General features: G+C 46.2%; 2 protein-coding genes across 2 annotated transcripts; both read left to right on the top strand.

Annotated features, from left to right (window-relative positions):
• Window positions 1-5170: 5170 nt before the first annotated feature.
• On the top strand, window positions 5171-19046 carry Tmbim4 (transmembrane BAX inhibitor motif containing 4). The gene is made up of 7 exons (XM_051176179.1): window positions 5171-5342; window positions 9206-9314; window positions 10458-10563; window positions 13797-13830; window positions 15715-15832; window positions 17834-17879; window positions 18755-19046. Exons 1-7 carry the CDS (start codon window positions 5246-5248, stop codon window positions 18959-18961), a joined length of 717 nt encoding a protein of 238 aa, XP_051032136.1. The 5' UTR covers window positions 5171-5245; the 3' UTR covers window positions 18962-19046.
• Window positions 19047-23466: 4420 nt separating this feature from the next.
• On the top strand, window positions 23467-26737 carry Llph (LLP homolog, long-term synaptic facilitation factor). The gene is made up of 2 exons (XM_051176178.1): window positions 23467-23702; window positions 26226-26737. The coding sequence occupies exons 1-2, from the start codon at window positions 23498-23500 to the stop codon at window positions 26393-26395; spliced, it is 375 nt and encodes a 124-aa protein (XP_051032135.1). The 5' UTR covers window positions 23467-23497; the 3' UTR covers window positions 26396-26737.
• The last annotated feature ends 505 nt before the right edge of the window (window positions 26738-27242 follow it).

Below are 27242 nucleotides of genomic sequence, written 5' to 3'. Positions count from 1 at the left end.
GTCGCCTGCCACCTCCTTACACAACCGCGGAAACCCAGCTCCCCGACGGCTGCCGGGAGTTGCAACTCGCCGCGCCCCTGCGCTCGCAGGGCGGGTCCCACGTGACGCAGGGAGGCGCTCCCCAGGGATGCCCCAGCAAGGACCTGGGCCTCCCCTGCCTCCTACCCCACCCCACCCCGGCCCTGCGCCCCGCCCCCTGCCCTCCAGTTCTGCACCGTTCTGTCAGTCCCTGGAAAGTGACCCCGACCGCTGAGACCAGCCAAGAAAGTGAGGGCGGAGACAGCTGCCGGAATCCGGGAAAGCCACCAGCCCTCTGCTGCCCTGGCTTGGGCGGCCACCTGGCCAGGATGGATGTGGCGGTCTTCGTTACTTCTTTTAAAGTTTCTCTTTGTCCCGTCGCTGAGAAACACGTTTTCCTTTCCCGTTTTAACCAAATAAATTTAAACGGAGGAAAACGTAGACACGCTGCGCGCGGGGGTGGGGTGGGGATGGTTATGGATGTAAGGGGACAGTCACAAAATACAGCCCAACCCATCCTTGCAGCCCCTGCCACAGTGCCTCTTGGTTTTACTTCACTGTCCTCTTCCTTCCTCGGAGAGCTTCATCGAGCTTGAGACATGGGGTTTAAGCAACCCTGGCCGTTGTTTTGAAATATTCTACCGTTTACATGGTAATGACCCACCACAGGAACGGTCTTCAAAGGGGCTGGGGAAATGTCAGCTCTGGAGCGGGAGATGGGACAGTGACATCGACTGAAAAACAAGTACTTGCTGCAAAACTCCCAGAGCTTATTGGGGACAGCTCCCTCTGGGGTTCAGCAGAGGTGGTGTAGGGGCATGCAACCCCTCCCACACATACCACACACACACACACACACACACACACACACAACACACACACACACACACCACACACACACACCACACACACATACCACACACACATACCACACACACACCACACACACACACACACACACACACCACACACACACACACACCACACACACACACACACACACCACACACACACACACATACCACACACACACACTCACACATATCACACACACACACACACACACACCCAAAGAATAGTAGTATTCTGTGAAAAGCACACATGAAAACTGGTAAAATTTGAGGGGAATTTCTGAAGCCCCTTCATTCTAATGACTACGGTGTGATGAAAATACAAACTTAAAGAGACCTCCATGTCACTGGGCTGAGCAACAGAGGAAAGAGACAAGCCAGCTGAGACAAGCCCCTGGGGCGCTTGTTTGGCTCAGAGTTTTGGTCCATGGTTGCTTGACCTCAGTGTCTTTTGGGCTCCTGTGAGAAGTCAAAGCATCTGTGTGCCACAGAAGGGTGCTAAGTTCATGACAGCGGAGAGGGGGAGGAGAGGGGGGAGGAAGGGGACAGGGAAAGGGAGGGGAAAGGGAGGGAGAGAGGGTAAAAATAGAGTGTGTGTAAGGGGCTAGGGTGCCAAAAATCCCTTCAAGAGACCCAATTTCTTAGGTGAGGAGACAAGCTCTTAGTCTCTGGGCCTCCAGAGGACATTTACAATCTTCACCATGACAATAATAACAGGGACGCTCAGAAATGCTTGCATCCTCAGATCCTCTAATTTACCACAAGGCAAGGAGAAAGAAATTGGGGATAAGATATCCCCTTCATAGTCACACCTCCAGTGAGTGACACAATCCACCCATGAAGTTAGTGCCCTTCTGAGATAGCTACCTCTCGATACTGCCACCAACTGGAATACATGAACTTTTAGTGGTGTTTACTGTCCAAGAAGTAATCTAAACTTCTCTCTTCTGTAGGGGCGAACCATCTACACCCCTACCTGAGTCTCATCTTTTACGGACACTATGAATCCTATCCCTTTCTCTGTACCTGATGGGAGTGGGGGGGGTAGCTGTCATTCATCTCTGCAATTTTAACTATTTGTCATTCTGCTGGCTCACCTCCACCAGAATATAAACACAATACTATTTCTTTGACCTTCAAAACAAAATGCCTTTGATTCTGCCTCCCTTGCTTCCTGACAGAGTTGGCAATTCTCACCACCTCCAGCCTTTTCCTTATGCTCCCCTCAGCAGAGTCACTTTACCCTACTCAGAGTCCTCTTCAGGGCCACCCATGTCCACAACGTTGGTGCTACCACCCTCTGGACAGTTTCCATCATTATGGATGGTGTCGACAGAAAATCAAAGACTGAAGAAGGATGTGGTAATGAGCTGGTAGAATTTAATTCTACAAAAAGGGACAGGCCGTAATAAGAAGGACTTGAGATCCCTCAGTTTGTTGCTTGCCTCCCGTCTTGCATGCATTGTGATCCCTCTTATGCACGCTGCTTGGAGCTCGCACTGGGATGCTATTAGTCACGTTACAGCACAGCCAGTAAGCTCTTTCCGAGGCTGGCCAGATGTGGTTACCTGATATTAGATCTTCAGATTCCAAAACTGCGAACTAGCAAAACCTCTGTAGTTACAGAGTAGCCCCGTTGGAAACACAAAGAAAACTAAGATATTCGCTGTATGCTTGGGTGCACATATGACCCCCCCCCCGTCTTCGTTTTGTTTCCTGTTTCTATGATAATGTACCCTGAAAAAGGGCAACTTAGGGTAGAAAGGGTTTAGCCTACAACTCCAGGCCATAGTCCTTCTTTTCAAGACAGTAAAGGTGGCAGGAACTTCAGTCAGCTACATATATTACATTCCCAGTAACTGGTAGAAAACAGGGCTGCAGAAATGGCTCAGAGCTAAGAGCATTGGCTACTCTTCCAGGGGACCTGGGTTTGATTCCCAGCAATCACATAGCAGCACACAACCACCCATAACTGCACTTCAAAGAGATCTGAAGACCTCTTCTGGCATCTACAGGCACTGGGCACGCATGTGGTACATAGACATATATGTAGGCAAGACACTCATATATGTAAAATTACTTTGAAAAAGAAAGAGTAGAGAGCAATGAATTAATGCATGGGTATCGGTGCTCACCTGGCTTTTCTCCGCTCATATAGTTCAGAATTCTGTTCCCAGGAGATAGTATAAACTTATGGGTTAATTAGCCATTACACTCTCCAAATCTCCTGATTCATTAGAATGATTCACAAGACTCAGGAGAGGCTCATGCAGTCATCCCTCAATATTTCTGCCAGTATTAGTTCCAAGATTCAGTGATTGGACTAAATCATTGCAGGAGGGTGTAGCTGATAGTCCCAGTGTGTTAGTCATGTGCATAGTCATTCCGGGATGCCTGTTGTGTTTCCTCAAACTGCCTATGGACTCACCACAGATCACCTCAGGAATCAGATTCAAATGTGATAGAACAGTTCATTATAAACAAGAAAAAGACAAACCCATCCTTCCAAACATTCCAGGAGAGGGGGGGATGCATTGTTCATTATATCAAACACTCACAACCACATCAATGCTACCTGCTTTTAATAGACAGGAATTGAAGCCTACTGACCCACAAACTATGGGGCATTTCCTGCTCAGTTTTCTCCTCTCCAAACCTGTCCATGTTAAAGTCACTGGGAGCTCTCCATTACAAAACAGTCTCCCTGCAAAGTTTTTGACGTCTGTTTTTATGAAGGTTGTGTTCATTCTTTCTTCTCTTTCACACCCTCTCTCCCTCTGATGATCTCGTCTCCCTTGACACTTGACAGGGTCAGTCCCTTAGATTTAACCGATTGATGAGTGCTTAGAGATATTTCTTTTGGATGTTTAGCTACACTTTTTCTGACCACTGATAGTAAGCGTCTTCCCATGTGTTTATTTGACTTCACTCTATGCTCATGTGTTACCTGATCCAGCCTCTTGCCCATTTTCCTATTGGATGCTGGCTTTACAGGATGAGTCTGGATTTGCGATCATTGTTTTTGTGGTATGAAATGAATGAAGCTTTATATAGATATGTGTATCAAATATTTCCTATTCTGTGGTTTGTTCTTTACTCATTACTGATAAATTTTAACTACTAGGTGTTCTTACTGTTTACATAATTTGCAAGTCTTCTTAGATTGACTAATATTTTACCCGTTTTCAACAATCTTTCTTTTTCTACAAAGGTCGGTTCCCCAGCTCATCTCCACCTTGCCGTGTACATCTATTCCTGTGGCTTTTTTTTTTTTTTTTTTTTTTGAAGTGGATAACAGTTTCTAAAACATTTAAAAAGTAATAAAAGGTAAGCATTTTTTTATTCTTGTCATTATGGAACATTTTTGAGAAATGATTCCTGAAAATAATATGTATTTATTTTTAGAATAAACCATTCTTCAATTATTTTGAACCCTATTTGCCTAGTCTTGCGGGGGTGGGGGGGAGGAAGAGAGCTTTGGTTAAAACAAAAATTTGGAGAATATGTGTGAATCAAAATAAACCCATCAAAAAAAATTACTTTAATCCCAGCACTCAGGAGGCAGAGGCAGAGGCATGTGGATCTCTATGAGCTCAAGACCAGTCTGGTCTACACAACTCTTTCTTAAAGTAAGTGTGTGTGTGTGTGTGTGTGTGTGTGTGTGTGTCCTGGAGTATTTCTTTGGCTGCCATGCATCGTTTTTCCGCCCGCCGCTGGTCTTGTCCTGCCGCCGCGCTCCATTCTTCCCCTGGCTTTTGAGAGTTCTATGTTTGGCATGCGGTGGTCTGGCCTTTGTTTATCTGTCCAGCCTCATTCTTGGGCACCTGTCCCCTACACCACCAGGTGACCTTCACCCTCTCAGTTTGCAAACGTTGGTTCCTTGATAACCCGCACCCCATCCCGCTGGTGGATCCCACTTTCTTTCAACATTAAGCATATTTCGCTCAAAAAGTGTTTTAAAAGAAGTGCCCAGTAAGAGTAGGTCTGGTTAATGCCTTAAAATAATTGCATCAAAAGTGCGTTCCTGGCGTGGCTACTGAAGAAGTGAATTTATGAGACGGGTTGTTGGCTTGATACGTGAATCTTCTCATCATTTCAATCATGTTTAGCACTTGTTCCGGGAAAGGCCTAGAGAAAAGTCTCCCTTCGGTGTCGCAGAAGGGAGCATCCTGTCTCCTCCTACCGGGAAGCAGCCTCCTCCCACCCCAATGGGGATGCTTCCAGGGGAGGGAGGCGATCGACTGGTTCGGCGCTCGCCCCGGCAAGGCAGTTCGGCTAGTTCTGCCTGGAGGCTATCCCGGAAGTGGGAAGAGGCGGTTGTGGTCAGTGCGGGCGGACCCTGTCCTCGTCCGGGCTGTGCGGGCGCTGCTGGCGACATGGCCGACCCCGACCCGCGCTATCCCCGCTCCTCCATCGAGGATGACTTCAACTACGGCAGCTGCGTGGCCTCGGCCAGCGTGCACATCCGCATGGGTAGGTGGAGGGGACCAGGGGCCGAGTGACAGGAGCGCCGCTGGGCGGGCCGGGGCGAGCCTTCCCGGGGCGAGCATCGGCCCCCGGGGTGCGACCCAGCTCGCCCAGCCAATGCGTCTGTCCCCGTGCTCTGCAGAGAGCTGATGGCAGCCGGACTTTGCTATCCCGGTAATTTCTCTCCGTGCGGTCGCGGACCAGCACACTCTTGAGTGACGACTCGGAAGTTTCCCACATCAATGCATAGCTGTCGTCGCAAAGTTGTTTTTAACTCAAGCTGTTCCGCGTCGTCTAAGGGAGCGGGGTTCACTGTCCACCACAGCCCCGGATTCAACCTGCCTGGGCAGCTGAAACCGGCTCTGCGGGAAGCAATTTGTGAAGGTGGTTCGAAAGCATCGAGAATCTTGGCGCCTACCTAGCACAATATCCCTACAATGGATTTTGAAATTATTTTGACACATGAGCTCGGCTTTTAAAATACATAAATTACGACAAAGTACTCGTAGGAGAAACTTTGCCACCCTAGCCACTATGGAGGAACAGTTAACGTTTTTATCACACTGTTGTGCTTCCTAACTTTCAAAGCAAAAGTGGAACTGCCCGTTAAATACTTGGGCTGCCTCCACTGCCCATGACAGCCGCAGGTCTAATCCCTGTCTTTATGAAACTATTAGGAATGCCTCGGTAGAAAGAAATCACACAGTGTAGTCTTTGTACCTTGCCTGTTGCTAATAGAAAGCCTTTAAAGGTGTGTCTATGTCATAGCGTATATCTGTACCATTTCCATTCTTAATTCTTCTTGTGCCCACTCCAGAATGACACCTAGTTGAGGTCATACGATACACTGACTTTCCCCCCGTTCTGATTTGCATTATTTACTTGGTACCACAGTGTGTATTTAAGATCCCCCGTCCCCTGTCTTCCATGAACTGATAGCTCATTTGCTACTCAAGAATCTTCCGTTTCTGTATGTGCCATTGTGCATTCTTTTATCAGCTGAAGGTGGGCCTCTTGGCTGCTTGTACATTTGGGCCCTTACAGATAAAACTGTTCTGTAAGCACCGATGTGCACGTTTTGGTGTGTACATAGTTTCAATCATTTGGATAATACCGAGGTGCATGGTAGCTGGGTCATTCATACACAGGAATGTCTTTTGTACTGTAAGAGACCTCTAGACTGGTCCTGCAAGCAGAAAGTTCTCCCTCATCCTTGCCAGAATTCGGTTCCCTCAGTATTTTGGATTTGGGCCATTTTGATAGATGCTCATTACTTGTTTTGTTTACTGGGTACAACTTTTGCAAATATTTCCTCCCAATCTTACCTTGTCCTTTCATTCTCTTGATGGTACCCATTTTAAAAATACTTTATTGTGTGTGCATTTTATACCTGTATATAATGTGTCCTTGATCAACTCTATTCCCAGTTTCCAACCCATCAGTTGCTCCTTATCCCCGCACCGCTTTTCCCTCCCAACTTTGTGTGGTCCTTTTTTAAAAACCCACTGAATCCAGTTAGGGCTGCCTTCACAGAAGCAAGGGTAGCCACATCCCTGAAGAGAACTGGCCCTCACTCCCTGTCTTAGTCCGTGTTCTATTGCTGTGAAGAGACACCATGGCCATGGCAACTCTTATAAGAGAAAGCATTTCATTGGTGCTGGCTTTCAGTTTCAGAGACTTAGTTCTTATCATCATGGTGAGGGAGCATGGCAGTATGCAGGCAGAAGCTGAAGTCTACAACCTGATCCACAATTGGAGAGACACTGGGCTTTTTAAAACCTCAAAGCCCACCCCCAGTGATACAGGTCCTCCAAGGCCACGCCTCCTAATCCTTCTAATTCCTTCCAGTGGTACCATCCTTGGTTATAAGCATTCAAATACATGAGCCTATTGGGGATATTCTTATTCAAACCACCACACTCCCCCAGTTGCCATCAAATGCCAATAGCTTCTGTGATGAACCATTTGAATCATTGCTTTTGAATTGCAGTATTTTGTCTTTGGTCATTATTTTTAATTTAATTTTGACAGCTTCATACATGTACATAATATAGCCTATCCAGCCCCAATACCCTCAAAACACCCCTTTCTCATCTTTATGTATGTTCTTTTGTTTGTTTTTTAATCTCCTGAATCAGTTAGTGCTGCCCACATTTGCATGGGAATGGGGGGGGGATCTAGGGCATCTTACTAGCAGCCACAAAAGAAAAGTGACTCCCACTTTCCCCAGCAGCTATCAATGAAGGGACCAGACTCTCACCCAGTTCCCTGCTTTGGCAGCGATGACAGGCTGCAGAAAAACCCAGCAAAATGTAGACCTCTGACTCAGCAACATGTGCTAAGTTCCTGACCTTGCCCTACCTTACCAGTCACTAGGAAGCCAGATACCCTCCCTGTGACACGGAGCCAATCAGAAGATAGCTGGTGGGCTCTGGATGTGCTTTTCAGTAACAGTGGAGTACAGAGCATAGCAACCACCCTGGGAGGGTCTCTGAGCATAACAACGATTCCTGACCAATCAACTCAGAGCAAATCACCCAAGCCCGGAAGCGCACCAATCCTGAGACTTGCAGACTCCCAGACCCTCCCCTTGCTCCTCCCCAATAAATTCCCTGCCCCGCAGTCCTGCAGGGCCCTTCTCCCTCCCCTTGCCCTGGAGGACCTGAGTTAATACAATCAACTCATTAATTAGTTAAAGACTCTGCTTTGCATCGGATAGGGTCTCTTGGTGATTTGGGGGTTCAGAATTTGAGCACAACAATTAACTGCTCTTTGCTCCTTAGCCAGGAATGGGGTATCATGAGACAATCCCCCCCCATTCCATTTTGACTGGCTTGATCTTGTGCAAGTCTCATGCAAGGAGCCATAGATACTGAACTGAGCTCAGCAGCTGGGCGTGTCTTGGAGAAAATGTTTCATAGCGCTCCTCCACATCTTCCCAGTTCTTACATTCTTTCCATCTCTCCCTTAATGATCCTGAGCCTTGGCAGGGGGTAAGGGGATTAAAACATATTCCTTTCAGGGGAGAAGGGGGAGGAGTGGGGGGATGGGTGGGGGGAATACCTGCCCTAACAGGTATTCAGTCACATGTTCTCAGTACTTGCAGTGTGACTTAAGCCATATATGGCCTTTATCATTGGTAAGTTAGTCTCTTCTGGTCCCTAGTCAACTTTCTTAAAGCCACAAATCATTGTAGAATTTTGTCAAATGCTTCTTCTGTACCGATTGGTAATGACTGGATTTCCTCTCCTGTCTTATCATCCATAAATGTGGCATATAACATTTGATCAATGTTCTTGTGTTGAACGGTCCTGCCATTCCAGGAGTAAACCCCACTTAGTCGTGTGTGATGCATGTAAAGTACCGTGGACTCTGCTAGTTTTTGTTGCCGTTCAGGAATATTGTTTCCATATTCACCAGGCATGCTGTTCCGTGGTTGTGTTGGGCCTTCACCTCTGCTGTAGGACAATGCTGCCCTTATAGGTGTGTTTGGAAGGAACAAGAAGAGAGCTGGTCAGTGTTGCAAGTACTGGGAGTGGATAGGGCTGAGAGCTTCCTGCTGGTCCCAGAAATGATTACACGAGACAATGGACCACTTCAGGGAAGACAAGGACAGAAGATGACAGATAGCACAGGAAACTAAGGTTCTGTAGAGCATCAATAACAGCGTCTGTTAGAGGCCTTGGTGAAGCAAGGCATGGCGTTAAGGAATAATTTAAATCATGCCCCTGTCACCCACAAAAAAGCTAAGCAAAACAAGCAAAAAAAAAAAAAAAAACTTAAACCTAATTTTTTCCAAAAAAACCGGTCCTGATAGAGGAACAGATATTTTAGAAAATGATCATGTGTACTATTTCCCTCCCTTCTAGCTTTTCTCAGGAAGGTCTACAGCATCCTTTCTCTGCAAGTTCTCCTAACTACAGTGACCTCTGCTGTGTTCATGTATTTCGAGTCTGTGCGGACATTTGTCCACGGAAGGTAAGAGAAGGAGAAGATTCTGAATAGTTTACAGATATTTCATCCGATGAATATATTTCTTTGTGCTAACTTTAAAGATTAAAAAAAAAAATCCATCATCCAACTCCTATAAGACCATTCCATTTTTGACGAAGGAGACTATTTCACAACACACTGTTTTGCCTCGTTTTAGCTTATAGTTTTCAGGGGTTAAACCATCATTTCCTGGGTTGAGAATTTGTACTGTGTGCTTCTAAGGTGGATAGCTCAGCCTGGAAAGCCGTGCCGAGCCTATGAGCTGCAGGACCCATAGAAACTGCCATCAGTTGTCCTCTGTCCCCCACATGTGGGCTCTGGCATTCAAACACTCCGTCCCTCGCCCTACAACACACGAAACAAATTTTAAAGAAAAAGAAAAGGAAAAAGTTTTGCTATAGGCACCAAAATTATTTCATTTTATTGTATTTAATTTTACTGTCCATCTTGTTACTGTCTTGCCCCCAAAGCATACGCCTATATTTGCAAAATAAAGTTAAATGAAGGATGTGTGGTCATGTTAATCTTGTTTCATTGCTAGAATAATTTTACTGAGAGGTCTCTAGACCTAGCTAGAGGAGCTTCACCCGATTGATCAACATAAGTATTTAAGTGGCCTAAAATAATACAGCTTCTTTATTTGAAAGAAAAAATAATAATAATGACTATTTTCTAAGAAGTAGATTGTCTTTCCCCTCCTCCAACCAAAGTAGAGTCTTATTTAAATTGCAGCCCCGCAGCAAATCCCCTAAAAGAGTAGTCACATGTAAAATTAATTTTTAATTTAATATCCGTTTATTGTATTTTAGTTAACAAAATACCATGCTGATTACAAACATTACTCCACAGTGAAGGACATTAGTAAAAGAAAGATGGGTAGACAGCCCCGCCCACTCTCTAATCAGCCCCTCCCACTCTCTAGTCAGCCCCTCCCACTCTCTTAAGCCACTCCCCATCTCACACTCTTCAATTTTTCCTGTTAGAAAATAAGTTTTTTAATTTGTATGGATCCAGTTTTTTCCTTATATTTTTATGAACATAGAGAATGCACAGATTTTTACTAAACTGTAAACCATTATCCCTGCTGTTTTTAAGCTTGAAATGCTTTTTTAACGTTATGTCTTTCAGCCCTGCTTTGATATTGGTGTTTGCTCTCGGATCTCTGGGCTTGATTTTTGCGTTAACTTTGCACAGACACACACACCCTCTAAACCTCTACCTGCTTTTTGCATTTGTGAGTACTCTGATATCATCTATGCGGTTACCATTTAGCCTGAGCTTCCAAAATGCTGTTTAATTGTGTGTGTGTGTGTGTGTGTGTGTGTGTGTGTGTGTGTGTGTGTGTACAGGTGTTTGCCTGTACTTGAGCCATGGGGATCAGAGGTTGGCACTGGTAACTTCTTTATCCATTATTCCGCATCTTAGTTTCTGAGACAGGGGCTGGTGAATTTGAATGTCCATTGCACCTCTACTTGCTGAGTGGTCAGCCGCAGGGATCTACTGGTCTCTGCCCTGTAGCACTTGGGTCACAAACAAGTGCCACCACATCACACTTCTTATCTGGGCACCGGGGACCAGCACTTGGTTCTCATGCTGGCACAGCAAAGACCTAACCCACTGAGCTAGCTCCTCCACAACCCCGAATTTTTAATTAGAATATATTAGGAAATGACTTACAAATATATTCTGTTTTAGAGCTTTCAACTGTTGTCTGCTTTGGTGGGTCTTCTGTCATTAGGATTCAGTGGCAAATACTATAGTCACATGACCTGTCTTCACAGACCTCTGCTTATGTGATGTTTGGCAAAGCAGTTAGCCTTGTACCTAAGTTTTCTCACACATAGCATGGATATTATAAGATACATCATCCACGTGTCACTTCTCTCTTAAAGAACCATTTTGCTCAAATGATACTCTCTCCTAACTTGTTTGAAGTCTGTAGATGGGAGGACCCAACATTACGTTCTGTTTACCTGTTGAGATACTTGTAAAAGCTAACACCCCAGTTGACACCTATAAACAGTTATCTTCACTTGAATAAGATTGGCAAGGCTCTGGGCATTTTTTACATTATTTTGTCTCTTATCATGACTATGGATTCTGGCCTGACAATTTTCCTTCAGTGCATTCCAAACACAGTATATGGCATAAAATGCTTCAAATAAAGAATGTTTGTAAATTCTGGAAATGGGTGAACATTAAAATGATGCTCATGACTTTAAAAGTGGAGAGTCTATTCCCTGTAAGTGTATCGTTAGCTCCAGCCCAAGCTGTCTTCCATAGGGAGTTTATTTCCAGGATGTAAGAGCTTGGAAGCTCAGCAACCCTTCCCTTCCCCTGTGCCGTCCCCAGTTCTTAACGACTGTAGGGAGGTCCTGGAGGTGATGCTACCAGGTGACTGAGTGCTGGGCTACCCTGCCCACCCCTTCCCCATCTTCTCAGTGTAAGTGGTTGGCCTGTCACTGGTCACACCTAGTTAATTGTCCCTGTGCTTTAACTCCCACTACCAGTGCGTCATTCTCTTCAGATCCCTGTTAGAAATGATCTGACTGGTGCGTGTCACAGGGCCGACACTAACTCGTGAGCAGTGTCCAGTCCTTAGATTGGATTCCAGTCTCTGCCTCATCGGCATAGCAAACAAACAAACAAGCAAAACAAAGCTAGCAAGATGACTCAGTCAGTAAAGGGGACCTGAGTTCCATCCGGGCAACCTGTGTAAAAGCCAACTCCGCAAACGTGTCCTCCGTCCTTCACTGGTATGCTCTGGCATGAACGCCCCTCCCATACACATAGCACGTGCACTCTTAACAATAATTTTAAAACCAACACCTCTGGAGTGATGGCTCGGTGGTGGAGAGCACTGTCTGCTCTTGTGGAGGATCAGCAGTCAGCTCCCAGCTCCCACACGGTGGCTCCAACTCCAGTTCATTTCTAGGGGATCCGACGTCCGCTTCCGGTCCCCAAATGCACATGGTGCACATAAAACATAGGTACACACAGGCAAACAGTTACACAACAAGCTAAAAATAAATCTTGAAAAAAAAAAAAAAGATCGAGTTGGTCTTCAAATCTGTCCTTCAAATCCCAGGACTGAATTCTTTGTAGAACAGGCTAGACCTCCTGCTTCTGCCCAGCAGAGGGAGCTCTCACTAGAAAATCATTAAGTGACCTGTTCATCAAGTGCTTAGCTAAAGTAGTTTAACAAATAAGGAAGTGTGTTTGAGGTCTGTAAAACACACTTCCTTCTCACTGCTCAGTGAAGTCGTGGCGCTGGTTTTTGTTGTTGTTGCTGATTTTGTTTTTTCTTTTGTCCTCCTGCAGCAAAGTAAGAAGGAAGGGAATTTTACCAGCTCTGTTGTTGTTGTGTGTGTGTGTGCACGCTTGTGCCTGAGTGTTTGTGTGTGCCTCCAAATCCTTTGCACACGCCCCAGTATCTGGTTCTGAGGACCGTTGGTTCTAGGTAGGATGGAGTATAACAGCTGCTTCCTTATCAATGTAATTACACAGCATTGCTGTTATTTCTGGCTTTGCCTTTGTGGTACAGCGTATCAGACAGTTGGTAAAATCCAACTAGAGATGATATAATCAAGGAGAAAGAGAGGCTAGAATATAAGGCTTAATATCTACAAATGTTTTGTTTTGGCAAGAGTTCAGCTACTTGTGGCATGACTTAAACAATACAAAATAATTCATCGGGGAGTTATCCTGAGCTCAGGCACCCATGGGTTCAGGCACTCCTAAAGTCTTGCATAATATAAGATGATAGCACTTTGCCCTGTCTGAATAGCATCCAGTTGAAAAGATAAATGAAATGAGGTGGGGGCAAGCTGCGTGTCTGCGCTTAGAAGCACAGTCCAGTGAGTGACTGTGCACCGCTCAGGTAATCTGGCTTCGGATACAGTCGGGTGATGAGACCTAGCTTCAAGGGAGGCTGCAAATGTACGGTTTCATCCGAACAGTCAGGTGTCCGGGTACAAATCCTGTTGCTGGGGAAGGAAGAGATTTTTAATCGAAAGGCTGTCTCAAGATGCTTCGTCAAAGCACATAACAAAATACTACCTTACGTTTCTTGTGTTTATTCGTGTGAGGTGTTGAGGCTTTGCAGTATCATGTTATCCAGCATGAGGAAATACAATTTTCCGTGTTAATTCTACTATATGAACTTCCTATTACAGATGAAAACTCAGGTTAAAGCTTAAAGAGTCACGGTGAGAATGTAAAGCTTCACAATGCATGGAGGCCTCATTTTCATTCCAGTGCGATTGTACTGCCCTGTCCTATATGTAACGGGCTTCTCTGAAGCTCACATGAGACATTCACACCGGCCCACACTGGACCGCTAGAAGTGAGACTGTGTGTGTGTGGGGGGGGGGATAGTGTCCGTTTTTCATGCTAGAAGTGAGATTGTGTGTGTGGGGGGGATAGTGTCCGTTTTTCATGCATTCGTTAATTAGTTTCTTTTCGTAGACCCTGTTGGAAGCTCTGACTGTAGCTGTTGTTGGTAAGTGGCACAGTTTTACTCTTGATGAAATCTTTTAGCTAACAAGATAGTTGGGATTAAAGTTTAACATCGTGGCATGTTATATCAAAAATATGGCACAGTGTAAAGCCTGCCGACAAACAGAAGTCAAATATTTATTCTTCACGTAGTTCAGCTGAGCTGAGAGGAAATGGAAACGTTTGAAGGGAAACAGTCGAATCGAGAGTAGTTGGACAGTTTTTCATTTGTGACTTCCTGTTGACAAAGACGAGGTGCTAGAGTTGACCCCCCTGCTCCTAAGGGCTCTTCTGGCACATCTCACGCCCTCCGAACTGTGACGGCACCACGGACGGCACCACGGATACACTCGTTTCCATTTCTGATTTCATGTGGTGTATGTTTCCTCCTCGCCCAGTGCTGTCACAATTACCTGATGTACCCTAAAAGTGTCTCAAATAAAAAACTAAGTGGATCACAATAAAAATCCTGAGTGCCTGCAGGTGACTTACTGTGGGTGTCACAGAGATCACCATTGACTGTGGGAGTACCAGCAAGCCATCCATCCTTATGAGAAATACATTTGTCCCTTCCTCTTTTGTCATTGCTGCTGTGGACCATTTGGTGCCAGTTTTGTTGAATCTGTACTTTTTTTTTTTTTGTAATCTACCACTCTTTTTAGAAGAGTCAAATTCAGAGAAATACTAAGAAGTAGCAAACTACATGGATTGGAAGCTTTTCAGCATAGGAAGGAAATGAATGTCATTAGCTTATCTGTATTTGGGCCACTGATATTTCTTACTGTGATGACCGTCTGCCCTTTCCCAGGGTCACCAAAACATCAGTGTAAGAAGTATAAAGACAGTATGATCGCTAGAACTAGAGTTAAAATGCATATAACCTGAGAAGATTATTTTCCATATGGATTGCCGTATTCTATTCTATGTGACCAGAATGCCGAGTTATTGACAAGGAGTGAAAACAACTGAGTTTTTCTATGCTCACCTCCCAAATTCTGTAATGCCATAAGCAGACATTTTAGTGATTTATTAATAGAAATAACAAGTACAATTCGTCTTGGAAAAAACCTTGAATTATGTAAGTGTGAGGTTCAAAGCACTTAATCCCCTGAAGGAAGCTGAACTAACTCTGTTAAAACAGTAGCCGTCAGCCATTACAACGGCTTCACTGCTCACGATCGCTATTTGGGCGCGGAAGGGAATTTGGTGAACTCCACAGCAGTGTGCTCTGAGATGCTACAGGCTTAGCTAGAAGAGGGTAGCTATTGGCTCCTGTCCTCCGCAGAGTGGGTAAATGGCAGGCGGTCTCAGACACCCTTAGTGTTTTTCTTGCACAGTTGCCTTGCGTTTGGCTACTTAGCTGATTCAGCTGTCTAGGTGATGGCTAGCATTGACACTACCAGTTCAGGAATGCAGCGACAACTGAAAACCCAGGTCACTGTCATTCATAACCGTGGGAACAGCTACAAAGACCCCAGATAAATAGAAATGGAGCCACTCGGTTGTCTGTAGAATATCTTTATAGTCTGGTTTAAGATAATGTGAACTACTTATTTTGTATGAATAACTGTTTGGGAGCTTTGTAGTTTTATGGGTGTGGTTTCACTGTGTCAACATATTTCAGGCTGGATGAAGAATTCTAGTTGTTTTTATTGGTGATGGAATAGATGAAAGGGACTGGGCGGAAGAAAGTGTGGAGTGAATATGATTAAATGCATTGTGACCATGTATGGAAATTCGACAGGGAAGCCCATTATTGTGTCTACATAATCAACACATGCAACGAAAACATTTTAAAAAACTAAACGGAAGAAAAATGGTTGTTAATGTAGGCAAGACTGTTTGGTACTGTCTGTCTGTGCACGTTTTAATGAGATTCATTTTTCAGTTACTTTCTATGATGTGTACCTGGTTCTGCAAGCTTTCACACTGACTACTGCAGTCTTTCTGGGCTTGACTGCCTATACTCTACAGTCAAGGAGAGACTTCAGCAAATTTGGAGCAGGGTAAGTAGTAAGTCTTGTCTTACATGCCTCCTCAGGTTAGAGTCTATTAACTGTCTGATACGCCATACCACTAAGTCTGTCACAGACTCAGCAATGTTTAAAAGTCCAAAGTCTCTTCTGCGATCCATGCATTCTCTTAACTGTAATCCCCCGTGAAATCAAAATCAAAATGCTTACAATATAAAATGGCACAGGCTGTGCATTACCATTCAAACTGCTGGGAAGGGAGCAAATGCTGGGTCGAAGCAAGACTAAATCTACAACTCCGTTCAGGTTTGTTGACGGCGGCACACTTGATCACTTGGGCTTCTTCCATTCCTGTTAGCCTCTCTCCACAGCAGGCATCCTACGGCTCTGACATCTCTAACATCATTGGGTCTCCAAGGCAACCCAGGCTTCACCTTCACAACTTCATGCAGTGGCCTCTCTAGGCCTCCATTCAGGGACACCACTGACACATGTGTGGCCTCAGTTGCTTCCCTTAGACATGGAGGCAAATTCCATAAGCCCTTTCTTCTGTCCTTAACTCTAAAGCTAGAACTACTTGGCTGAAGCTGCCAAGCTCTGCTGCTAGCTGGGGCTGGCGCATGGGCCCCTCATTCAATTACATCGTCACCAGCTTTCTGTCTTTCGCCATCTAAGCTTCGCTGTCCTGAAATTTGCTCTGTAGACCAGGCTGTCCTCAAACTCAAGAGACCACCAGCCTATGCCTTCCAAGTGCTGGGACTAAAGGTGTATTTTCTTTTAAAAAGTTGGAAACCCAGTAGGTGAGGTCTTGCCCCAAGGCCCCCTCCCTTTATTCTGTTTCTCAATCCTTGATCTCCTTTAACGCAGGGTTTAGCTCTATTCCATTTCCTGGTGCCCCTTGCCCCAGTCTGTACATTTTGTGTTTTTATTTGCTCAGCATGCTTCTTTTCATTACAAGTCTTCATCAGAGGTAACGCTAATAACTACAAGACAGAGTCTATGCTACGCTGTTTAGAGATTTCCTCTGCCACCGGAATTAATCCAAAACCCTTCACTTTAGCCACAGGCACGACTCTTCAGACAAGGGCAAAAGGCAGACACATTCTTCACCAAAATATCACAAGAATGATCTCCAGGCCACATAATAGTATTCTTCGCTTCTGTCACCTCTTGAGCAAGGCCCCCTGCCACTCATGAAATCACACTTGGCACCACTGCCCTTGCTAGCACAGCCCACTAGGCAGCGCTTCAAGCATTCAGTTGCTCTTCTAACCCACAGTCCCAACCAAGGTCCATAGTCCTTCGAACAAGTCCCAGCAATAGTCCAGTCCCTGGTACCAACTTCTGTCTTAGTTAGGTCTCTATTGCTGTGAAGAGACACCGTGACCATGGCAACTCTTACAAAGGAAAACATTTAATTGGGGCTGGGTTACAGTTCAGAGGTTCAGTCCACTATCATCATGGTGGGACATGGTTTAGTCCACTATCATCTTGGTGGGACATGGTGTCGTGCAGGCAGATATGGTACTGGAGAAGGAGCTGGGAATTCGACATCTTTTAGGCAACAGGAAGTGATCTGAGACACTGGGCATGGCTTGGCTCATATATATATATATATATATATATATATATATATATATATGAATGAGACCTCAATACCCCCCATCACTATGGCTCACTTCCTCTAACAGGGTCATATCTACCCCAACAAAGCCATATCTCCTAATAGTGCCTTTCCCTGTGAGCTTATGGGGACAAGTTACATTCAAACCATCACAGTCCCTAATTCCAGCTGCAGAGGACCTGATACCCTCTTGTGACCACTTCAGATATCAGGCAGGCACATGGTGCATATACAAACATGCAGACCAAACACTCATGCACATATAATTAAGAAAAATTTAAAAACTTTACGAAAAATAAGTGTTTTTGTCATACACATAAAATAAAAACTTTACCATAAATAAATACATAAATAAAAGTGTTTTCGTAGTTCACAATAATGTTAACTCTTAAAATTTTGAATTTTTCCAGGCTGTTTGCTGTCTTGTTGATTTTGTGCTTAGCAGGATTCTTGAAGGTGAGTTGTCTTACAATGGTTAACTTGAATATAATTCTGCCTACGTCATGTCAACATAAGTGAACTAAAACTCCCGGAGAGTTGTTTGTAAAGGGCACTTAGAATCAGCTAGAGGATTGACACATAGGATTTATAGGGTAATTTCGGCAAAAGTCATGGTCTTATGTTAATCATTATTGCTTGTAGCTCCCAACCTCCAAGTGGCACATAGAGTTCTGAAAAAGAGGGACGGATGGTGATAAAATGGCTGGCCTGTAAGCCTGACTGCCTGAGTTCCATCCCTGAAGCCCACAGAGTGGAAAGCGTGGGTGTTGGGGCTGGGGGGGGTGACTCTGGAAAGTTGTCCTCTGACCTCCACATACTTGCCTGCTTGCTGTGGCGTGCACAGTCCCCAGTAAATAAGTAAATATAAAACACTTAATTCTTAACATGTAATATGTTTACAGGGCCTGGTGGTGCAGGCCTTTAATCCTAGCACTCAGAAGGCAGAAGCAGGTGGATCTCTGTGAGTTTGAGGCCAGCCTGGGCTACAGAGCGAGTTCCAGGACAGCCAGGGCTACACAGAGAAATCCTGTCTCAATAAATAAATAATAAAAATGAAGAATGAGAGAAAGAAAGGAAAGAAAACAGTAGCATTTTAAAGCAGTTCGTGTTTAGAATACTACTATTTGAAGTCAAGTAGTTAACTTAATTGGAAGATATCTGCTTGTCCACACATCCTTCTAGATCTGCCTGCCTTCGTTCTGCTTACAGCATTCACGCATCAATGTTGTATGCTCTTGTTACATACGCAACTAGCTGTGGACTGCTATGAAAGTAATTGAAGTAGGTCTAACATGACTCCTAAATGTATTTCTTCCATGCCTTGCCTGTAGGTTTTCTTTTATAGTGAAACACTGGAGTTGGTCTTGGCATCTCTAGGCGCTCTTCTCTTCTGTGGATTTATCATCTACGACACACACTCACTGATGCACAAGCTGTCCCCTGAAGAGTATGTATTAGCTGCCATCAATCTTTACCTGGACATTATCAATCTGTTCCTGCACCTGTTGAGGTTTCTGGAAGCAGTTAATAAAAAGTAATCCAACAGTATACAGAGACCATTTTAGTATGTAAAAAGTTTGAATTACACTTAAGTATTAAAATCATTTCTGATCTTTCTTGGCATTCTGTTTTCTTCTCTGTTTTAGAATCTCACTATTCACTGTGTTATCTCATTTCCAGATCCTTGACTTAGAATCTCAGACAAAAGATGCTAAAATTGTTTCACGCTTTTTTGTCAGTTGAGGCAGGGTCTCACTGCATAGTCCAGTATAGCTGCTAACATATGACCCTGCCATGTCATCTTCCTGTGTTCTGGGAATACAATCAGATACCACCATGCCTGGCTTATTTACCAATTTGTGTTTAGTCCTAAATTAGCCAAAGTAGTTGTTTGTCTGTAGTTCAAAATAATAAAATGAATAGATTTGGCCTGTGTGTGTGTGTGTGTGTGTGTGTGTGTGTGTGTCTGTTATTAGCAGAGACCAGAAGGAGGCGCTGTGTCACCTGGAGCTGGATTTACAGGTAGTTGTGACTGGAGTTCTCTAAAAGAGCAGCAAGTGCTCTTCATGATCACTGGGCTATTTCTCCAGCCCCAGTGCCCATCTCTCATAGTGCCCAGTTGACAAACGGACGATCACTGGTGTAAAATACATTTGATAAGTGAATGCTGTGTATACTTAATGGCAACACATTTTATAGGGTTAGCCCTTTTTATTTTTACTCATCACTGTGTGCGTCCTTCTGTGTCAAGCAATGAGAGCTTGCCAGGCAGTAAATAAACCCATAAAAGAATTGGTAAGTATGGGGACATGGACGACTTAAGTATTTTATATATCACATACAGGTGAACCCCTGTGCTTAATAACCAAGTGAGCAGACTTGGCAGGACACAGAGAAACAGGCAACTCAACGGTGCATCAGAGGAAGAGGGAAAACAGGAGGACCAGAGTGCTTTTGATTGCTGAATAGCTGGTGGACAAAGAGGTGTGGTGGTGGCAGCAGCAGTGGTGTGCATGCCTTTAATCCCAGCTCTTGGGAAGCAGGGACAGGTGGATCTCTGTGAGTTGGAGGCCAGCCTGGTCTACAGAGTGAGTTCCAGGACAGCCAGAGCTGTTACACACAGAGACCCTGTGTCAGAAAAACAGACAAACGAAAGAGACGGAGTGGAGCCGTGTTATCTGCCCTTGGTTTTCTGCACTCAGACCGGGTTGTAGTTCATGTGGTCTGGTTTCTGTGGGTTGCTGCCAGCAGTGAGCCTCAGGCCAATAACTGCCATCTCTGTAGTTCATGGTCCTGATATCTCAACCACCTTGGGAATTGGAAGTCACTGTATGAATTGCAGAACTCTTTCTGCTCCCAGGGACCCAGGAATCTCATGGAAAGACCTTGCTGTGGGAGCCCCACCCACTGCCAAACACCACTTGTGTCAAACACCTTTTAGGTGAGAAGTCAGTTGTTTTCCTGTGGAGCATTGAGCATTACTGACTGTGCATGTAGTTCCAAAAGCTTGTTCCAGCTCTCTTGACTTTCTGTGTGTGTGTGTGTGAGTGTGTGTGCCTGTGTACCAGTGCATGAAGATGTCATTCATTTACCTTTATTTTTTATAGACAGGGTCTCTCACTGGCTGGAATTTGTCTAATAGGCTGGCTGTGCAGCCCAAGGGATCCCAGTGCCTGTGTGCTTAGTGCTGGCCACTTTTTTTTCCACATGGGTTTTAAGGGTCAAAATCAGATCCTCTTGGGTCTGACCTCCCCAAAGCCTCATTCTCCCACCTTTCTGAGAATGCCCATTCTAGAGTTCATGCTTGAATGTTTGAATGAAGGCAGGAATTCATAATATTAAAACAAACAGCAAAAAACAAAACACCTTCTGACATTTGGCCCCTAGAACTACTTACTTCCACTTACTTAGTTCCCAATTTAGTATTGAAAAGACCATTGTAATGCAATGCTGAGTTGTGGAATGTATTTTAGTACTATAATAGGTTGTTTCCTTTTGCGAGGTTTCTGTTCAAAAGTCACAGCCTTTTGCTACCTGAAACACGCTGTCTATTTAGAGCGTCATTAAGGTGGCTTTTAAAAATCCAGTGCGCACTTATACTTCCTTTGTTTTTAATGTCACCTGTGTTTTGTTTTGCATGTGGTAAAAGATTTTAAAAGTGTTATGCTAGGCATGGTTTCTACAAGGAGACACAGCTCTACTAGCACCCAAACAGGAATTTCATAAGCCATCATTAAAGATAATGTCTGGAGCTGGAGACATAGTTCCCTGGTTAAGAGCACTTGCTGCTCTTGCGGAAGACCGAGGGTACAGCCAACTGGCACTCCAGTTCTAGGGGATGAGACACCCTCTTCCTGCCTCCCCTGACACAGGCACACTTGTGGTACACATACATCTGCGGTGGTTTGAAAGAAAATAGTCCCCAAAGGGCGTGGCACTGCGAGGAGGTGTGGTCTTGTTGGCGGAAGTGTATTGGCAGGCTTTGAGGTGACTTTCCTCTAGCTTTAGGCATTGTGACAATCAATGGTCATGGTGTCTCCCCACAGCAATAGTGAACCCTAAGACACTTACCTAGTATCAGACACTCTCATAAACCATAACAATGGATCCTTAAAGATAGTTCTGTGGTTGTGATGTATGCTCTCATCTATATAAAACACTGTTTACAAATTGTACTGGCTCGCTTGCCTAGTCACCTACTGAAGATCACTGAATGACGTACACACCGATGTCTTTCACAAAAGTTAATACTGTGCATCCCCATGGCCTGTGCAGTTAGAAGCACATGCAGGACCATACATGTCTGTAACCTCAACCATCCCAGTCTTGGCTTTGTCTCAGTTACCTAACGGTTTTTGTACAGATCAACACTGGCCGCAATAGGTCACTCGACCCTTCCAATTCTTCAGGATAGGGAAGGATTATTTTCTGCTTGGGTGACAGCTTTGAAATGTAACTGGCATGCAGTAAACTCGACATATTTAAACCGTACACTCTGACACACTGCCACGTAACGCGTCCATCCTGGATGGATTCCTCCGCGGAATTGGGGGAAATTCTGCAGCCTGCAGATCCATCCTCACTGAAGGCTCCAGGATGGGAAAGCGCCGCCGAGCGATCGCTTGGGTGTCCCGCATCCGCGAGGGTCGTCCCAGGCAGGGCTTGGCCGACCCGGGGCTTTGAGGGTGAATGGCTCGGCCTCCGTCGCTCCCGACAGGAAATCTCTGTGCTGCCTTCTCCAAACACAACACAACCGGCGCCCAGGGCAAGCTGGACCGCGCCCCGCGGGACTCCGGAGGCCACGCCCCTGGGGGGATCCGGAGGCCACGCCCCTCGGGCTCCCGGCATGCCGCGCGCCGGGCTTGGGCGGAAGGCGGAAGTTCCTGGGCTTCCGGGTGGCGTCCTAGGCGTGCGGCGCGGCCGCGATCGTCAGGTGAGTCGCGTGGGTCTGGGCCTTAGTTCCGCGGCGTGGAGGACAGGCGTCACCCGTTCCCCCGGACGGCGGCGCCAGGCTTCCCCCTGCCCCGGGGCCGTGGCTGGCGGAGCTCAGGCCGCCTTCGGCTCGCCCAGTGGGTTACCGTGGCCGTCCGCGCGGGGCCGCCGGCCATTGCTGGCGTGTTCAGAGGGTGCTGGCTCACCCCGCCACCCCGCGGTGCACGCCACACCCCGGCGCACGCCACCCCGCGGTGCACGCCACCCCGCGGTGCACGCCACACCCCGGTGCACTCCACCCCGCGGTGCACGCCACACCCCGGTGCACTCCACCCCGCGGTGCACGCCACACCCCGGTGCACGCCACACTCACGGCGCACGTCACCCCGCGGTGCAAGCCACCCCCGGTGCACGCCACACCCCGGTACATGCCACACTCACGGTGCACTCCACACTCACGGCGCACGCCACCCCGCGGTGCACGCCACACTCACGGTGCAAGCCACCCCCGGTGCACGCCACACCCCGGTGCACGCCACCCCCTGCTCTCTGCAGACGCCACTGGCAAGAGTGAGATGAGGGTTGAAGGAGGCGAGGGGAAGTCATTAAAGAGTAATTCTAGATGCCTGGCAGTGGCGGGGCACGCCTTTAATCCCAGCACCCGGGAGGCAGAGGCAGGCGGATCTCTGAGTTCCAGGACAGCCAGGGCTAGACCTGTCTCGAAAAACAGCAACCACAAAGAATTCTTTAGTAGGCACTAAGAGCTAGCTAGCTATGCTCTAAGCTTTGAAAACGTTTACACCAACCCGCTCTGTGAAGCATTCAGGACCGAGAAACGGAGCAAGGCAGGAGAGCATTTAGGTAATCTTACGGCGGTTTGTTGACTTTCCTCTCTACCGAGCAGCTTCGCGAATGGACTGATGTACAATTTGTCACTGGCCTATGGGGTCCCGACATTCTTGTATTTATTTGATCGCTGTGTGCCCTGCGTTGATCCTCACATAAGCTAAGCACAAAGACACGGTTGATTATCCTCCATTTGCCCCAGTCCTGAAGAGATGGCTGCCCTACCGTTTCCTGGGTGTGCAAGTGTGTGAATAATTAGCTTTGTTTTGTTTGGGTGTTTGACCGGCAGGTAAAGCATGGCTAAGAGCTTGCGGAGTAAGTGGAAACGGAAGATGCGTGCTGAGAAGAGAAAGAAGAATGCTCCGAGGGAGCTGAACAGACTGAGAAGTATCCTCAGAGTCGACGGTGATACTTTAATGAAAGATGTTGAAGAAATAGCAACCGTGGTGGTACCCAAACAGCGCCAGGAGAAAATGCAGTGTGCCGTGGAAGAGGAAAAGGGTAAGCTTACGTGCTTTATTTACATTACTAGAAAATGGATCTCTACTCTTCCCTGATGTCAGACCCCCCCAGAACACTGGGGACAGATGGCTAACTGTGGCACCTGTTTGCTATCCAAGGGCTTGCTGGCTCCTCTCAGCTTTCCTGTCCCCCTCCCCTAAACCTCTCCACCTCATGGGCTTTCCGTCCCCCAGCCCCCAGCTTCTCGTTCATAAATATCACCCTGCTATTTCAGTCTCCATCTCTCTCTTGCTCCTTTCTCTTCTCCCTTGCTTCCTCTCTGGCTTCCCCCCTCCCCCTTTCGTGGCCAGGTTCAGTCTACCACTTTCTCCCCCTGCTCTGAATTCTCCCAGACGCCCATGGCTGTACCCGGCCTCAAATCTACGATAAAATAATTACCCTTCAGCCATACCACGGAGCGGTCGTGTCCTCGCTTTATACATCTGAATGTGCCCACTCTGTTTACGGCTTCATGCTTTGAAGGCTTGTGTTTCTATCAGAGACTCTGTGCTTAGCTGCTTTAAATTCAGAGCTTGGGAATGAGCATGTCTGGGTTATTAATGGCTCTTCAGCAATTATATAGCACCCCGAGTGCCCCATGGCCTGACAGTACTACAGGAACTGAGGAGAGCTTGGGCGGTTCAGCCAGGGTCTGGGCAGGTGAGAATGGCTTCCACTGTTCGCCTCGAGAGCCGGTTCTCACGCTGTGGAGCCCACGCCCTTGTATTATTTCCCTTAAAAATCACAGAATCCCCCTTTGAGCTGACGTCTTTGAGAGACCTCTGTGCATTATTAATCATGGTTTAAATTTGAGGTTATATACGATGCCGGTTTCGGCAAAGGAAAGGATAACTTTTTTTTTTTTTTCCACGTCCCAGCTTGGCAGCAGCTCAATGAAACACTCACAGTAGCCACTCTTAAAGATGGAAGTGTAGGTATGCCTTCAAGGAGAACAGGGCTCTCAACTCTTCCTACCCAAGATACTATGCTTCCCGTCCTTCCCGAGAAAGCCTTGTCTTTGTCCTCTAGCTTCTGTCAGTCTGCTTTGCTTCAGCCTGCCCTGAGCCATTTGATGCACCTGTGTCCTGTTCGTCACACCTACGCACCTGTGCTCATCAGCTCTTCCTCGTTTTAATGTTACAAGGCATGGACCATTTTAATATGTATGGTTGTGGCATTTGAGTGCAGTCATGATGTTTTGCAACCGACACCTGTGGTTCCAAACATTTTCATCCCTCTGAGAGGAAACGCTGTACCCATTTAGTGATTTCTCTCTCTGTGGATTTCCTGTTTGGGCTATGGCGTGTAAATGGAATCATACAATGGGTGATGCTTTGTGCCTCTCTGACTTACCACGTTTAAATCCTTTGTGTGTTTTTAAATTCTGTCTTGATGGGGTCTGAGTGTTCTTACTAATTCTGGACATCAGGTGCCCGTGCATTTACTTTTCTCTCCTGTGTTCTGTTTCCTTGAGTTTTGATCTTGTAGGATCTTAGTAAGTCCTGGTCTTACAGCCTCCTGCTCTTGTTTGGGGATAGGACTTTACCTTGTTTCGGGTCTCGTTTGCTTCTGGGATTTGAACAGCAGTTCGAGCGCATTGTTTGTTTGTTTTTTGAGTTCCTACCCCTTTGCTCCTGTTCCTTCATGCTCATAGAACACTTTGGTGGCATGCCTGCTTGGTGGGTTGGTGATATTTAAGTGAGACAGCCCAGACATGGTGAGCAGCCGGGGTGCTGGAGGAACATGGAGATTGCGGGGAAGAACTCTGTCATGTTCTGCCTGGAGAATGTGTGGCTAGCCTCGTTTTTGTAATGTTGCAGGAGCTCAGTGGGAACAGAAGCGAGGGGGGTCTTCCTGTTCAGTTATGGACCTGTCCCTAAAGCTTGAGCATCCACCTGCGAGTACTTGTTTCTTCTCTTCGTGTCCCTCTTGCAGCTGCCTACCCAGTCTCTTAGACAAAGCATGCAGCCATCCTCTCTCACAGCTCTACCCCAGGTCTGGGCCAGAGCATCGATCGCGCAGCCAGAGCCGCATGGCCAGCCGCTCCTGCCGTTCCTCGCTTCTAGCTTTTTACTTCCCTCTCTGCCCCTTCTTTCTTATTCTATGTGTCACCATCGTGATCGGTAGTGTTTTAAAATACAAGTCAGATTCTGTCTCTTGCTTGCTCATAATGTAACTTTTGGGACTGAAGGGTGACCCAGCGTGGAGCTCATGCAGAGTTTGGTTCCCAGCTCCTACGTCAGGGGTTCAGGACCTGTAACTTCAGCTCTGGGGACCTGGCTGCTTTCCCTCCACTGGCACCCACACATACATGCACGCACAAGTGGATTTGGGAACGTTCAGCAACCCGTGCCGGCTGTGCTTGACTTTGCTGAAGGTGTCAAGGATGCCATCAAATCTTTTCCTTTCCTTGATTTCAGACTGCCTGTAGTCGTGATGTTCCTGCTGCATTCCTGTGCTTTCATGGGGTTGGTTTTCATCTGTGACTGTTGGTCGCTTTTCATGTTATTGTTTTTAATTTAGATGACATGAAAATGGAGACTGAAATTAAGAGAAGCAAAAAGACTCTTCTAGACCAACACGGACAGTACCCAGTGTGGATGAACCAGAGGCAGAGAAAAAGACTGAAGGCAAAGAGAGAGAGAAAGCGGGGGAAAAGCAGAGCCAAGGCAGCCAAGGGCCTGGCCTGGTAGTCCCTTAAAAGCTGGAAAGTAGGCGCAGCACTCGGGAGGAAGAGGCAGGCCGATCTTGAGTTTGAGGCCAGCCTGGTCTACAAAGCAGATGCCAGGACTGTTACACAGAGAAACCCTGTCTAGAAAAACCACACGCACACACACAAAAGGAAAAAAAACCCTGGAAAGTTTCATGGGACAGAAGTTTGGTTGTTAGGAATGTCTGCACTGATTTCAGCTCTTACTAATTGGAAACTATTTGTTTTCATATTTTAGTTTGGTCTTACATCTGTAATTCAAAACCAGAGTAATTCATTTGTTTTGAGGGAACTTGAATAAACTATCTTCTGTGATGAAAGAAAATTGGATGCTGCCTGATGTTTGAGTATTATTATCAGACACCACAATCTTGTGAGCATCACTGTGGTTATAATTATAATCAATGCCTCAGATTAAACATGCTTATACAAACAAAACTTGGACAAAAGCTAGTACGTTGTTACATTTTACAACAGGGTCAAGGGGTGAAGAAATGTCTGAGCAGTTTAGAGCCCGCTCTGCTCTTGAAGGGAACCCTTGCTTCATGTTCAATGGCTCAGCCGGCTCCAGGGGTCTAACCTTCTGTCCCCCACTGGCGTCTGCTCGAGCTCCCCACACAATCACAACTATGTAAGTCCTGAGAAGGATACCAGTGGATGTGGAGCCTACAAGTGGTATTCACTTGCAGTTTTTAACTTTTTAGCATTCGTAATAAAAGATACTTTGTGTGCAGATCTTACAGTTCCACGTTTTCTTTCATATATCCTCAAGGTTCTCAGCTGCTGAGAAGACCAGATGTCTTTAATTTAGGTGGACTATAACACATACA

The sequence above is a fragment of the Phodopus roborovskii genome, unplaced genomic scaffold (assembly GCF_943737965.1).
Source record: "Phodopus roborovskii unplaced genomic scaffold, PHOROB, whole genome shotgun sequence".
Classification (NCBI taxonomy): domain Eukaryota; kingdom Metazoa; phylum Chordata; class Mammalia; order Rodentia; family Cricetidae; genus Phodopus; species Phodopus roborovskii.
Note: the sequence above shows the minus strand (reverse complement) of the source record. Positions and strands in the feature narration are given on the sequence as shown.